General features: G+C 34.5%; 2 protein-coding genes across 2 annotated transcripts; both read left to right on the top strand.

Annotated features, from left to right (window-relative positions):
• The first annotated feature begins 347 nt into the window (after positions 1-347).
• On the top strand, positions 348-1,456 carry LOC105187243 (late histone H2B.L4). The gene has a single exon (XM_011147935.3). It carries the CDS (start codon positions 500-502, stop codon positions 887-889), a length of 390 nt encoding a protein of 129 aa, XP_011146237.1. The 5' UTR covers positions 348-499; the 3' UTR covers positions 890-1,456.
• A 1,673-nt stretch (positions 1,457-3,129) lies between these two features.
• CoRest (REST corepressor) lies at positions 3,130-11,616 on the top strand. Its single transcript, XM_011147936.3, has 10 exons — positions 3,130-3,422; positions 4,069-4,137; positions 4,249-4,323; positions 4,410-4,624; positions 4,965-5,147; positions 6,053-6,163; positions 6,721-6,809; positions 7,251-7,425; positions 7,600-7,914; positions 8,173-11,616. The coding sequence occupies exons 1-10, from the start codon at positions 3,320-3,322 to the stop codon at positions 8,254-8,256; spliced, it is 1,419 nt and encodes a 472-aa protein (XP_011146238.1). The 5' UTR covers positions 3,130-3,319; the 3' UTR covers positions 8,257-11,616.
• The last annotated feature ends 5,085 nt before the right edge of the window (positions 11,617-16,701 follow it).

Below are 16,701 nucleotides of genomic sequence, written 5' to 3'. Positions count from 1 at the left end.
AGCGATCGAATCGCGTGTTGGATGCATCGGGACGCCGTGTAATTATAATCCGCTTATATATTAATTTTGTCATCGATTTGAAACATGCTCCGCTTTGTATCTCGCCAATTTCTTCCTAAGGCCATATTCTGGTCGCGCGTTCAGCATCAAATGCGGCTGTCTGACTCGAAGTGTCTATTCGCTCGTGTGAAAACCGCGCGTAATGTTTTTCAACTTGAAAATCAAACGGCTGTAATTCGCGTTGAATTTGAAAAACTCAACATGCCCTAACGCACTATACTGTACCAATAATAGAGACAAGTACACAATTCGCTCTTGATTGGTGGAAAGCACACAAACATGTGTCATCATGCGTCCTCAACATATGTCATTAGGACAAAGGATATGCGCGATCGCAGTTACATAGTCCACATTTAATACTGTGCTGATAGGAGCAAAATATAAAAGAGAACGCAATAAAAGACGGAATAAAGGAAGTGTGATACCGATCATCGAAATCATGGTATCCGATGGGAAGACGATGACGTCGGGAAAATCACCCAGAAAGGCGTTGATCAAGATGAACCTGAAGAAAACGAAAGGCCAGAAAACGAAGAGGAAGAAGGAGTCCTTCAATAGATACGTACACAAAGTATTAAAACAGATACACCCTGATTTAAAAATCTCCACAAAGTCCATGGTAATTATGGAAAACTTCATGATGGACATGTTCGAACAAATCTGTTGTGAGGCGTCGCTTCTGACGCAACGTGTGAAGAAATCCACGCTTACCTCTCGGGAAATACAGACAGCAGTGAGGATAATTCTGCCCGGGGAACTGGCCAAGCACGCGATGAGCGAAGGGACGAAGGCCGTCGCCAAATTCAACGCGAGTAAATTAACCGATTGACTGGACAACGACTACATAATAACTCGACGCGCATCGCCTTTGATCTGCATAAAGTGTATAATATGCGTAATTTCATAGTTTTCGTGTAGAAATGATAGCTAACGAGATTATTATCACGTTATGTGTTACTTCGTTGTGTTACTTGAATCGATAATATATTATTACCATATTATTGATATAATATTTGTATTATTGATATAATATCGTATGATACTGATATAGAACTATTGTTATCATAGTGACCGATGATTTAGAAAAATATTAATGTTGAATAAAAGTTATTATATTTTTCGACCGGTCGCCGAATTATCTCGGTCGTTCATTTTCACATGCGTTTCTCGTTTCAGTAACATTTTTTTCCCCACAATAAAGTTTCAAAGTTCTCTATTGCAATGTCCAATTGGTATTGTATTATTGTTAATAGTGGTCGATGATTTAGGAAAATATTAACGTTAAATAAAAGTTATACTTCTCGACCGGTCGCCGAATTCTCGGTCGTTCATTTTTGTATCGTATATTTTTCGTTTCTATAACCTTTTCGTCTCTATAATAAAGCTGCAAAACCTCCTGTTGCAATGTTTAATTTCTTCGTTGAATCGTTTGAATTTCTTTTCACATTCATATACACACAAAGCTCTCTGAGATAAAGATCCCAGACAGCACACGGATGTACACTGGACGTCCGTTATATGTCCATTTTTTTTTACAAAAGACGTCCATAGGACGTACGTTTGTCACAACTTCGGACATAGGACGTCCAATGGACGTACATCGGACGTCCTACAGGTCCGATGTCCAATATAAGGACATCCTTATTACGTTCAATTTATGTCCACGGACGTAAATCGGACATACGGACATAAATTGGACGTAAAACGTACATCCATTGGATGTCCGGTGCTGTCTGGGATGAAACATCAAAGACGCATGGTATTTGTTTAAATAGGAGAAGAGATTTCTAATATATCGTAATCTGTTGCTGCCATTAATATGTTTATAAAACACGATGCAATAGATTTAAGTGTGCGTATCGCACGAAATAAACAAATGTCGCAAACTACAGAATGTACACGACTAAAGACCTATCCGTGTATTATCAATATTATCTATTAAAGTCAAATATTTTGGTGCCACGTCATCGACTGATAATACAGAAAATTTATAACAACGGCTACGCAAGACGTGACGTCTATTGATAAGATACGCATGAAATTAGAAATCTCACAAAGATATTACACGTTTGTTCAAAACGAAGAGGAACATCTGTCGCGCAGGTAAACACGAGGATGAAAAATCGATTGTGTTGTTTCCATGTAGCAAATTGCAAATATTAATCTTCTATCTATATACATCTATCTATCTATATATCTATCTCTCTATCTATCTATATACAAAATGCATTTTGTCGTGTATCTTTTTATCACTTGATTTTTAAGAAGGACAATTGAAAGATAATTAAAAAATTATGTGGAGTTTTATCATACATGCATCCAAGGTGTCAATCATGAATCTTTCCCAAGTAGAACAAAAAATCATGATGACGTCAAAATGACAAGAAAATGACCGAATCATGATGAGAAAAAGAGTTTTCCTCATTATTTTGACGTCATTTTGATGTCACCATAATTTTCTGTTCTACTTACTGGGTTTCCTCTGACACGTAAACTCGTGAACATTTTCCAACGTAAAAACACATGGAAATGCTCACTTTTCACGAACCCCTGAGGTCTGTGGACATTACCTGTTAAAAATGACCCGTTAAGATTTTCGTCATCATTACCATTGGAATATTCTGAATGTTTCTAAATTATTTTATCTCAAATAACACAGCATCAAGTGTCTTACGGTAGCCTTAAATCAGCTCAGGATATTTCGGAACACTCGTCAGAGAGCATAGATAACTTTGACGTTTTATGTTATCTGGGGTGTTAATCTGGAGGAATTGTGAAATTTTCGAAATCATTGCCGCATTATCTTTGGTTATCGGTTTTCGTACATCTTATCCCTCTGCCCGGTGAAGTAATCTCTCTCATCGATTATTGCTCGTCTCTCGTCGCTTATTGTTTGTCAATAAATAATTTTATCGAAGTTACACGAGGCATCTATGTCATATGGACTGAATTTGTCGAATCTAGTCTCCGATCACATATTTTCTTGATGCACGGCAATTGGCATCGCCGGCCAATGAGGTGGCTGCGCAGAAAACGGCCATTTTCCTTTCCCTACGGTCGCACGGAGCACCAGCTGAGAGCTTCCGCCGTGCGCTACACGGCAGTATCGTCGTGCGATTTCGTTGCAAATAGGGCGAAGGAGATAGGGCTTTGCTACACATCCACTAGTTTCGTTGGCGTATTTTAACATTCTGCCGCGAGAAATAGGCGATAATCTTGCAGTTTTGCGTCGTGCTTGCGTAATTAACGAGACAACGCGATGGTCCTGGCGGAGAGGAACTCCGAGAACGTACGAAACGGCCGAAGATCGCGAGGCCCCAGCCCTAATGTGCAGACGGAATCGTCCAGCGAAGAGGATGCAGGTATAGTGAATCCTGGTCTAGTCTCCCGGCTGATCTCGAGCGTCTCATTTGAATTCGAAACATATTTTTCGCGTCGGGAATTCACGGACGATCGTTTGGAGTATTTTTGAGTCAGCGTATGTGAGAGACGGTAGTTCTTCGATCGAGCGTTCAACGTATACGGGGCTCTTTGAACAACGCGCTTTACTCTCTGCCATTTGAATGTCTTTCGCATATAATTGCAAATATTGCTTAAAATTGCGTCAATGTCCCGACGTTTTCATAAGAGATCTTAAAGAACAAATATTTTAATATTAAAATAGAACATATATAGTATATAATATATAATGCATGCAAGTATATACATGAAGGTATCAAGTACAGGCTCTGTAACAGCAGTTAATAAAATTTATAGATATTAGGTTGTTATTACTGAAGTTTCATGAATAATTTGCTATTGTAAATTTAAATGAATACACTACATATTATATCTGCTCATTATATTTTATAAATATTCCATGATACTTTCAATTTTTATTTTTTCTATTGCTACTAATTTTATACACATATACACATATAATATATATATATATATATGTGTGTTTTGTATTTCATATATTGCATAGTATATTTAATAGATATATTAACAATATAATATTTTCTTAAGTTCCAGCGGAAAAAATTAGAGTTGGACGTGATTATCAAGTTATAGTTCCAGAATATGTTCCTGTTCATGGTATGTTACTAGTAATACCGGTAACATATAGGTATAATTTAGATATATGTATTTTGCATATTGCAATATTTATATATTATAATTTATATATCACAAAATAATATATTTTAGAACGTCGACTGGACCAATGTCCTGATAGAGCTCTTTTGGTTTGGTCACCAACCACTGATATACCAGATCAGAAACGTAAGTAATAAATTTATATAAAAATTAATAAATATATAAATAAAGAATAAAACTTACTAACTTCTATCTTCTTTTACATTATTTAGTGGATGAATATATCATATTGGCAAAAGAGAAATATGGTTATAATGGAGAACAGGCACTGGGAATGTTGTTCTGGCATAAACATAATTTGGAACGTGCTGTTCTCGACCTAGCTAATTTTACACCTTTTCCTGATGAATGGACTGTTGAGGATAAAGTATTATTTGAACAAGCATTTCAATTTCATGGAAAGAGTTTCCATCGTATTCGCCAAATGGTACGCATTATATACTGTATTACTTTCATTAATATAAATATTGTTTCTTAATAGATTTTTTTTTATATGTATGTATGATATAAGAAACTTTATTAAAACTATGTTTCATATTAATATTCTACAAAAATATATTGAATCTAATAAAATTACATATTAATCTTATTAAAAGTTAAATATTCTAACTTGAAAAATACTAATTTGAAGCACTTGTAATCATATATTTTCCAAAACTAAATAGAGTAATTTAAAGTTTCCAAAATTAAATAGAGTAATTTAAATTGAAACTTTATATTTTGAATTCTTGAATTGATACAATACATAACAATATTTTTATATGCAGCTACCTGACAAGTCTATTGCGAGTCTTGTAAAATACTACTACAGCTGGAAGAAGACACGAACTAGAACTTCATTGATGGACAGACAAGCGCGTAAATTAACGAGCGGTGGCAAGGAAGGCGAAAATGGCAGCGAAAATGGAAGCGAGCTTGGCTCCAATACAGATAGCGAATCTGAGGAAAAAGTAAGAATATCTACTAAAGTAAGAATATTAGAAAGCCAAAATACCTGATCATAAAAAATTAAAACATCTAATCTGGAGGGATCACATTTCCATTAGTTTATAAAATTTTCTTTTCCTTTGTTTTTATCGAATAATATTTTTTTAACTCATGTTTTTAAATGTAGAAGTGTATCCATACAAGTGCCTAAAACGATTGGAAGTAAATTTTTTATTCTTAGAATATAATTTATTCGATATTAAAGTCTTCTTTCCGTTTTTTTTCTGTAATATATATTTTGCTATTAAAAGTAGTACATGCTATAGATTAATGCTTAATAAATTTTTGTCTAATATAATTCTATACGTGTGCTTTTTGTGTTCATATATATAAGGCATTCACTTGTCGATATTGCGTAAAATAATAGAAAATGAATGCAACAATGACATATAACATGTGTTATTTTTTTTTTATCGCGATATATATAACACTCTAGTGTTAGCTATTATGCGCGATTGTATTATTTGCGTATAGTTATGCTATCATGGCACAAATTGGTAACATTGGAAAACAACAGAATTGTTTTTCCAAACTTGGGTGTCCCAAAGTTATAAAAAATGTATCCACACGATAATATATGTACAATCGTGGCAATAAGATAAAGCAATTATGTAGCACAATACGGTGGCAGGAAATCTATAAATTATCATATAAGATGTTTTTATACATATGCCTATGTAGGATGAAATTTTCCAACAGATCAGTCTCAAAATTAATGATACTCTGGGAATAAAATTTCTCCATATTTTTCACACAATTAAGACTGTTCAAGTCTTTCTTTATTGTTTTTCGCACGTCTAAGAATATAAGCAAATAATTTAGCTGGCCGTTACGTTACGTATGTGAACGTGAATGTGGAACGTTCCAGAAATGGACGATCCACCGCGGAATACGTCGTGGAAAGAACCAAGCTGTGCCAGGAAGCCAAGGCACTGATGTTAAGGCCCCGTCCGACTCGGAAAACGCCCCTCAGGTTCAGGTACTCAGCCTAAACCTTACCCACTCGCATATAGTATATAGTATGCTTCACTGTGGTTTTGCTATCTTTATTGTATCACGTGGATTGCTAATCACCATCATATAAATGTTTCTCTCTTCAAATTCAATCGAAATTGAAATTCAACGAACTTCCACGTCTAATTTGAATTCCTCGTAATTGAAATTTCGATAGGCTGAAACCTTACTGAGGAATAACGCATTATATATCTCGAAATGCAAAACACCTAGTAAACGATGTTGGTTTTACCAATCTCGCTAGAAATAATCGAGCCAACTGAAATGAATGTGAAAGAAACTCGGTTGATGTTGTAGTAGAGAACAGGACACAAGTCACATTGCTCTCTTTCTCTCTCTCTTTCTCTCTCTCTCTCTCTCTCTCTCTCTCTCTCTCTCTCTCTCTCTCTCTCTCTCTCTCTCTCTCTTACTTTAGTATTCAAAAACTATAAATGACAGATAAATTAATTACAAAATGGGAGTATATGTGGGGGAGGGTGGGGTTATCGAAATTTTCTCTCAAAAGGGTGTTATGTGTTGTAGGGTTCATGTAGCAATTGCGGTATAGCATGCCATAGTGTTCGTGCGACGCCCAAGGGACACGCGTGTCATAGCTGCTATCTGCACTGGAGGTCAGTGGACGTAACTAAATTAAATACCCCAATTTGTGTCTACAAATAAATGAATTTTATAGTGTGTAACACAGTATAAGCGTCTGAGAGGATATTCATACAAGATAAAACAGATATAAACGTACTACCGAGATTGGAGCTCACACACAATTGACAATTCATTATTTTCAACTTCAGTAATGACCTGAAGCATTTTTTTATTTTATTTTATCTTTTTTTTTTCTTTTTTTTAAGAAGTAGATGTGAGACTTATGAATATCCTCCGTGGTTCGCTCATCTCGTACGTCAAATTTTACAAGCTATGTCTTCAATTCATGCTGGTATTCAATTCATTTTGGTAACATCAGAGCGCAGCGTAGATCCGTTCTTATGTCCCATTTTAGAATTCATTTCACGTTAAACTGCACTATACAACAGCAAAATTGTTTTCTGCTGGTTTAGGCGCACCGGTGTAACAAGACCGGTGACATCGATGGCGGGTCGTACGAATAAACGAAAACCACCGCGGGGCTTGGTTGTGAATCATGATGATTTGGCAGCCTTAGCTGGTCAACCAAATCAAGCTACCAACAGCTTGCAGGCTATCGACACTGAAATTGTTAGCCTAAAGCGTCAAGTATGTCGTAGAATCAGAAAATTTATGCAATATACGCATCGTGTGGATACATTTTCTTTATAATATACACAGCTGTATATTATATATATCATCTCGATAACTATATAGTTATATCTGTAATCATTCATACAATTGTATGCGCGCATCGTATAATAATTTTATTTAAACTTACAGATACAATCCAACAAGCAACAAGTGAGCGCGCTGAAGCGAAAGACAGCTGACGGCATTGATGATCTGCGGCCGCCCGAAGTATCGAGCCGGATAAATGCACGTTGGACAAATGACGAACTGTTATTGGCTGTTCAAGGTGTTCGAAAATATGGAAAGGACTTCTCTGCGATCGCCGACGTAATCGGCACTAAAACTGAGGCCCACTTACGGTCATTCTTTGTCAATTATAGACGGAGATACAATTTGGATGCGGTTCTGAAGGAATATGAGGCTGAAAATGGCCCGATTTTAGTTGATGATGACAAAGAAGATAAGGTAACATTGTATATCTTTTTTGATAATTGAATTTTCAAATAATTTTTTCGAATTGATTTTTCTTTAGCAGAAATGTCAGATGATTAAATAAATATTCCAATAAAAATCAAAAAGTTATTGCAAATTAAGCTTTACGTGAATCAAAGTAAAAAAAAATTTGCATTGAAGAATAATTTGCATTGTAATTTTGAACATCTTTTTTATTATTTACTCGAATCTTACGAGTACTAATTGGAGAAACAATAATTTCATTTTCAGATGGACGTTGATCAAGCAAATGATACTGCAGAGTCATCTCAAAAGGGAAAGATGTCCACAGGATCCGGGCAAGTTAGTAAATAACAAATGAGTACAACCTCAAGTACAAAACGAGAAAAAAATAATTGTACGCAGCGATAACAATCTATAATAGTGCATGGAAAGTTAATCGAGAATTTGCCATTATTTTATTTTATGCGTACAGACTATTTTCAATTGTGAATATTGAAATTCAAATTTTTGTGAATGCAAATTCTCAATTTTCAAACTTAGTACTGTTGTATTAACTCGCAATGAAATGTAACAATGGCAAATTCATGTATGTATACGTATATATATATGTATGTATATATATGTATGTATATTACAAACTAGAGATTAACTTTTTTTTGTTTTAAATATAACATTTCACGAATTTGAACATATGTAGAACTTAGGATTATGTAAAAAAAAATTGATCTCATTTGGAGTTACAGTATGATAAATTATCAAGTACGGATATCCTAGAAATGTTAAATCAAAAAAATATATATATATATTCTACAAATCAAGGGATTATCCGCCAAAATGTTCCAATTAAGGGTTCTGATTTCTTGCTTCTGACAAAATGCCCACTATAAAGGGCCCCAGAGATCTTAAAAATAAAAAATTTCAACTATATATCTATGTTTATATTAACTTTTCATCAATCATTGCTACTCGTATTGTAGCAAAAGTTCCGCTGCAGTGAAATTTTTGTGGAAGAACTTCACTGCTTACATATATGTATATATATATTTTGTATCACTTGTGTGCCTTCTAAATTTTATTGCTCTTCTAATAATCCTTAACAGTCTCAACCTTTTTTTTATATAATTTTACTCCATAAAAAAGCTATCTAATTCTTAAATACTTCCAAATTTACTTTATGGCAACAACAAAAATGATGTAGATAGTCATTTTTACGTTCAATTCGATTGAATTCCACTAATCGTCAATTTTTACATCACACGTAGAAATCTGTATAAGCCTAATGTACATATGAAAAATATTAGATATTTTAACGCTTTCCTTTCTGTAATTACGAATTTGATGCATAATTTGTGTGTCACGCCTGAAAGAGAGCTCGATTGCGTACGGTAATAATGTTACAATATGGACAATCTTTACCGTTGTAAGCAATGGACGGAAAGGAAAGAAAGTATATTTAATTACAGATGTTTGTAACAACATCAACAGTATACCGAATATTATGATCCACTATAAAATTACAATGCAAAGATGTAGATATCATTGTAGTAGTTCATTACAAAATATATATGCATTAGTGAGGTCAGTCTAGATGGTAATAGAACGCACACTGCGAAATTTTATTTATAAAATGCATGATAGCGATTAAGCAATCATATTTTTGTGTCTACATAGTGTATATAACATACGCTAAAACTTTATTATGGCGTCAGCTCTCTGTTAGAGACATCTACTGGTATGATTAACATTTAAGAGACACTACAGAGAAATATATATAGAATCCTTCACTCTTTATTTTTCTCTCTATGGCTTCTAGTCCTTTGGACTCTGCGGTCATCTTGATTGACAATGTCAAAAACAAGAAAATAAAGGTTCCTGCAAGCACGTTCTTGAAAACGTGCGAATGTGTTAAATCAGGCCAAGTTGATTTCGAAATTGTCCCATAGTACATTGACCTCTTGCATTGCTAAATCTGGCCAAATCGACTATGTTTTCTCGTTTCTGACGTCTTTACTTCAACTTAAGTAATCATGACCGCGGCGATGGACGATGAATCTTAATATTTATTGAAATAATTTTAATAATACTTCAGTTCTTCAAACATCACGATAACATTACTAACATAATTTAACGCAATTGGTATTTATATGATGATGAATCTCATCTTCATCCGATTGTTCTTTTTTTCCATTTCTCTTCCGATAATGAAATTATAATGGAATGAAAGCATTGTGGAACTTTAAGTGAGTTATAACTCTGCTCTTATAATGCGATATTCTACTGCACGTTAAGAAAAATCAAATTTTTCGTCACAATTTAGGGTAAGCTACATACTGTATATGAGTTTAAAGTTCATAATATCGTTAAATAAATAGGTATTTACTATATTTAATTTTGATAGTAATAATAACGAGACTACTAGACACGTGTCTCCATATATAATAATAATAAAAAATAATAGCGTCATTCAAATTTGACGAATTAGTGTGTGTGCTCCACGAGAGTGAAGCCGAAGACACACAGAAAAAATTAAGCAATAAGACGTAGACAGTAAGCAAATTTAAATATTTAAGAAAACTATTCAATCCTTCATACGGTACAAAAATATTCAACTCTTGAATATCTTTTAATATTCAAGGTTGAGTATTTTTACGCAATAAGAAGAATAATCAATTTTGATTGATCAATTTTCGTACTGCTTGCATCTTACTGCTTAAGTTTTTCCGCGTGTCCGAACCCTAACTGTATTTGATATACGTAAGAAAACGCTAATAATGAAAAAACCTTGATAAAACTAATAGCGACATATCAAGCAAATGTAATAGTCCTTCGGTTTGTTCCAGTTGCTCAAACAGATAAAGATCAAGATGATAATGTAAAAGTGGAGCAAACTGGTGAAACATTAGTGTAAAGAGCGTTGCTAAATTAAAGGAAGGACTCTGTAATTAGATAAATAATTACTAGATATATAAATACAAAAAGAAAAACAAAGTTGTTCGTCATTAGTGGCTACGGGTAGCCATGAGTGATAATGAAAAGAAAAGTAAACCATACGTGCAGAGATACGGAAAAGAAATGTCAAAAAAGCGATTGTATTTCGTGATCATTGTGCTCTCTTGCGAATTTGTCGGAGAATTTGCAAAATCTACGAGATCCGAGCTTAGCTTCTGTCAGAGATACTTTTCCTTTGGAGTTAAATTTATCCGCATTTTACGCACTACGTAACGTGCGTTTTACGGAATTAACATGTATATGCATGGTCGCATTTTATTTATTTTCACGTTATATTCGACGTTGCCCTTATAGACGTAGTGTTTTAAATGTACTCATGCTCATCATCATCGCGAGGAAATGTTCTCTATTTGAAATTAAACGATTCGAGCGTTGATTGAAATAATAATATAAAGGACGCGTGTTATATCACGGATTTGATGATACCAGGATGTATATGCAAATTTTTCTAGACATTAAGTTCTCCCTTTTTTTCGCGAAGATTTAGCAAAGTAAAGTCCCTATTGCTTGTAACATACTCGCAACCGCATTCGTGAATTGTTTTAACATCATAATATGTAGTATAATGTAAATACACCGTTCAAGCCTATATATTTATACACATTCCCGAGAATGTGTTTGCCGCACATTTGGCTGTATCTGTAAGTTGTACACTTGTAATTACGCAGAATTATTAAATATGTCTTGCGCATTTTGTGAAGACGTGTGTGTATGTGAGTGAAATCATCTCTTTTTTTTTTCTCTTCAAGAATGTATAAATTACAATTAGTAGAAGTAAGACAGCATATATCCTTAAATCACCTCATATAATCCGCATTCTCTTTATTAAATTGTACTTGCAAATATATTATTAGGTATTACGAATGAATAATCCGAACTTTTTTAAGCGGCTAAGAAATTAAGTTTCAAATAATCAGATTTTCCCACTCTTTTACGATTATGTTATATCGAGATATATATACATATGTAATTAAAAATTACATTTAGTTTGATGGAAGCAATGCTGGGGGCATAGTCCCACCGAACTTCCTGCGCATGCGTCAATTACGTCACAACTACATCAACAACAAGGGCCAGAGCACAGACTTCTGCAGAACGCATAATATCACATAATATACAACGCATAAGAGAATCAAGAGCATAAGACAATCAGAGTTCTTCATTTCTATTCTGAGGAGGGAAATGAAGAAAACTAATTGGTTTATTCTCTTATGCGTTATGCAGAAGCCTGTGCTCTTGCCCCAAGTTTTGATAGACTCGTACTCATTTATGCACAATAGGGCGCTCTTGGGTCGAAACCAATGTAGCAATGTAGGATTATGGCTGCGTTCCAATATTTACTGCCAGTATTGAAAATACATCATTTGTAACACATATACTATAGATTTTCAGTGCTAGCAATGAATATCGGAATGCAGCCTATATAGAAAAAAAATGGAAAAAGATATGGTTCAGACTCCACAAAAACTCCCAATATTGCATTCAGGTACGAGTATGTTAAGCAGCTACACGCGTGACGTAATTGACGCATGCGCAGGGCAGTTCGCTGGGACTAAATGCCCCAACATTGGTCCGTTCTTTGTAGCTGTACTGTAGAACAGGTGCAATAAGTTAAAATAAGACAAATATAGGTTTTCTCACTCTAGCTTATTGCACCAGTTCAGCAGTGCAGCTACAAAGAACAGACCAATTGACTGGAGACTGGATGGAAGGCTCAACCTAACCTCAAAAATTATTCAGTTCAATATCAGTCAGAAATGGCAACAGATAAGCTGCATATCCGACACTGCATTCTTTACGAATTCCAACAAGGAAAAAGCGTTGCAAGAACATGCGAATCGATTTGTTCTCTTTACGGTGAAGATGCTGTATCGTACGGTGTGTGTGCATTTTGGTTCAGACGGTTTAAAAACGGCCATTTCAGTCTGAGTGACAAAGAACGTCCTAGAAGACCTCAGAAGTGCGACAACAATAATTTGGAGCAGCAGCTCGCTGAGAATTCAGCACAAACGCAAAGAGAGTTTACAGAATAGTTAGGAGTAAAAAATCGCCACTTTCTTAGCTGTTCACTGATTTTTAACGAAGGATTTTCAACAATATTAAAAATATTAACTACGATGGGTGTCAAAATCGGCAAGCAAACGCGTATGCAGCGTTGCGCGACTAAAATCGAATCGACCGTTCCGATAGATGAACGTCAGCCGCCTCAAAAGAAGCCAGGACTGCTAGAAGAGAAGCACTATATATTGAAAATCAATTTTACGAGAGAGAGGAAGGAGCCATTTATGGATCCGGGTTGAATGATTAACCAGTAAATATCAATAATTTGATTTAAACCTCATCAAACGGTACGAAAACTTTAAACGCGTTTTTTTCAAAACTGTTTTTCAAATCGGCAACCACGATATCTCGATAACCAATTAGCCGATTGAGCTCTAATTTAGTATTTACCTTCAGTAAACTGTTTTTCAACGTTGGTAGCAGAATTAAGTCGAAATAATTTTTTTTTTTATAACTCGCTGAAGGGGAAGAAACGTTGGAAAAATTTACAATCACGTTTAGCATGCTGCCATTTTGTAAAAAATTTTTTTTCTGGTCAAATCTGTCAATCAATATCAAACTTAACACCTCATATTTATTTAAGATTCATAAGATTAAGAATATGTTTGGTTTTTTTTTTTCAGATACATACAACATCCGCAACACTGGTTGCCAATCATGGCTTTTTTCCGCGCATCATTGTGTCCGAGCGTACAAAACTATATGTAAAAACATTCTTTTTTTTTCTAAATAATTTCTACATCTATATCTTTAATCTATATCTTTAAAGGAACAAGAAATATGTACACATTTGAAAAAAAAATCGAACAGTTTGAAATTTATTCGATCTTGAAAATCACCTCCAAAACAGCACTCTAGATAACAATACCGCCTGAAGTCAACGAAAATCAACGAGTGGCGGTGTATCTTCCTCTTCTCAATAAGCAGCGTAGGAAGTCTTATGAAAAATTATTACGGGCGATGAGAAGTGGATACTCTATGACAATCCAAAACGCAGGAAGTCATGGATAAATCCCGGCGAACCATCAACATCGGTCGCAAAACCAGAACACTTCGAAAAGATTCTCCCTTGCGGAAAAGATACTTAAATATTGAATGGTTACACTCAATTATTCGAATTTACTCTCAAATGGATATATATACTGAAATTTCATACCCACATTTAAGAGTAAAGTCGAACAATTGAGTGTAAACACTCAATATTTGAGTTTTTTTTTTCCATAAGGGCTGCTTTGCATTTGGTAGGATATGAAGGGCGTGATTTATTATGCTATTGAAACCAAATGAAACAATTACTGCGGACCGCTACCAACACCAATTAACACCATTTGAATCAAGAATAAGGACGAAAATGCCCGTACAGCGGCAAAGGAGAACGTCCTGTGAAATTGTTACCTGATAACGCTAGGCCATACATGTTTCCACGACATCATAATGAGTCTTGGACATGAAGCTGGGATACCTTGCAGCTCCCAGCGTATTCATCAGACGTCGCTTCTACCGATTCCTATTTGTTCCAATCGATGCAACATGCTTTGTCCGATACGCACTTCAAATCAGTGGATGAGATCAGAAAATGGCTTGACAACTTTATCGTATCCAAAGATACAACATTTTTCCGACATGACATTTATCAGCTGTCTGAAAGATGGCTTCAAGTCATAGAAAATAACGGCGAATATTTTAATTGACAAATTTGTTTTACTTTCTTTTAACCCATTTGCATCATGATCCTACTTAATGTGCCGTGTTCAGGGATCAGCGACGTTCAATTGACGACTGGCCCGTATCACCGCGCGTGGTCGGTCGTATGTGCAGTACATGACACCAGAATTGTTCATGGAGTTTATTTAACATATACTTTTTAAAACAAATGATACACAGTGTTACATCGCAAACAACGCATTTTACATTTTTTTTATAAAAAAAGAAAAAAAATTATTTTATAGATAAAATAAAAAAATTATTTCTCGTGGAATTCCTTAAAGTGATCAATACATAATGCTACATCGCAGATATGGCATTTAAAAACTGTTTCTCTTCGAAGAGACTTAGATAAGCATGCAACGCATCGCTTTGATGTTCTGTTTCCCTTTGCTAGAGTTGCAGGTATCCGTATAGGAAAATGCCTGCCAGTATATCGCGTTATCGAATCATTGATAGATGCCTTACTTACTTTTACATTTGGTAAATATTTGTCAATAATTTCTTCGGCTAATTTTTGTTTGTAAACATGAAAAGCTCGATCTTTTTTATGGTTTTTAAAAATTACGTAACTGTTTAGTAACATCATGTCTATGAAGTAAAAAAATATTTTCTTATAGGCTTTTTTACATCTTCGCATAGTGTGAAATTTGCTTAACATTTGATCGCCAACATCAACTCCACCCATATATTGATTGTAATCTATTACTACTGTTGGTTTTAAACTTTTTTGTCCGGTATATCGGTTTGTTTTCCCCGTTTCGGCAAAATCTAAGCCATGCATAGTTGTTAGTAAAACGACATCTTTTTTATCCTTCCACTTTATTGCCGCCATATCCCTTGTAGAAAATACAACAGCTTCTCCCTTTTGTAATTGGTGTAATTTTAGTTCGCGAGGCATTTCTTTCCTATTCATTCTCGCTGTTCCACATACGTTTGTTTCCATATTATATAATTCTCGATATAAGGTCGGTGAACTGTACCAATGATCAATAAACAAACAATATCCTTTGTGCAATAACCCACTCTCTTTCAACAAATTTATTACAACATTTCTGCTAGCAGATCCAGTATTAGTTTTATCTTTTCCTACGTATATATTAAAATTGTGTATGTATCTCGATTTCGAATCACACAGTTTGTAAAACTTAATACCAAATCTCGCTCGTTTTGTTCTAATAAATTGTATATAATGTAAACGACTTCTACATTGCATTAATGATTCATCAATCGAAATGTTTTTATTTGGTACATACATGCGAATAAAAGTCTTTTTTACTATTTCAGAAACTTCTCGAATTTCTATGAGCGCGTCATTAGAATTATTATTACTAGAAAAATGTAAATTTCTAGCGATAGAGACAAATCGGTTACGGCGCATAATATTATTAAAATATGGTGTTTCTATGCTTTTATCTGTGGTCCAATAACTCTGAATAGTGGGCTTAGAAACTAAACTCATTAAAATGTTTAAAGCAATAAATACTTTTAGTTCATCGTCTGTAAGAGGTATAAAATCTGCGTCGGTTGCGCCATATTTATTTGTCTCTGTAATTGTTTTGGAAACTAATTCTTTGTTAAAAAATAATTCAAAAACTTCCCTTCTCGACAGATGTTGCGTATTTACAGTTGCACCACCCACACTTGAAAAATCATGTATAATTGACGTATGATTTTCGGCTTTCCACATGTAATCTTCATTTATAAAACTGCTGCACTGATCAACTTCGCTGTCATCACTTGATGAAATGCGACGGATACGTTTTCGAGTATGTCCTATTTCTATACTTGAATCCGAATCGTCAAGATGGTCAAAATCCATTGGGGCAACTAAATTTTAGTTTGAATTATAAAATTAGATTATATTTTAAATTTAGATTTGTTAAATTTAAATATAGATTGACAGCACTTACTCATACAATGGCAGTTAAAAAGATTTTCACAACGAAAGTAAAACTTGTTTAGAATATAATGAACTGATGTAGGCGAGATGCTCACAAAAGGGATCAGACACGATCTGTG

Source organism: Harpegnathos saltator, unplaced genomic scaffold (assembly GCF_003227715.2).
Source record: "Harpegnathos saltator strain DR-91 unplaced genomic scaffold, Hsal_v8.6 scaffold627, whole genome shotgun sequence".
Lineage (NCBI taxonomy): Eukaryota > Metazoa > Arthropoda > Insecta > Hymenoptera > Formicidae > Harpegnathos > Harpegnathos saltator.
This window is presented reverse-complemented; position numbering and strand designations above follow the sequence as displayed.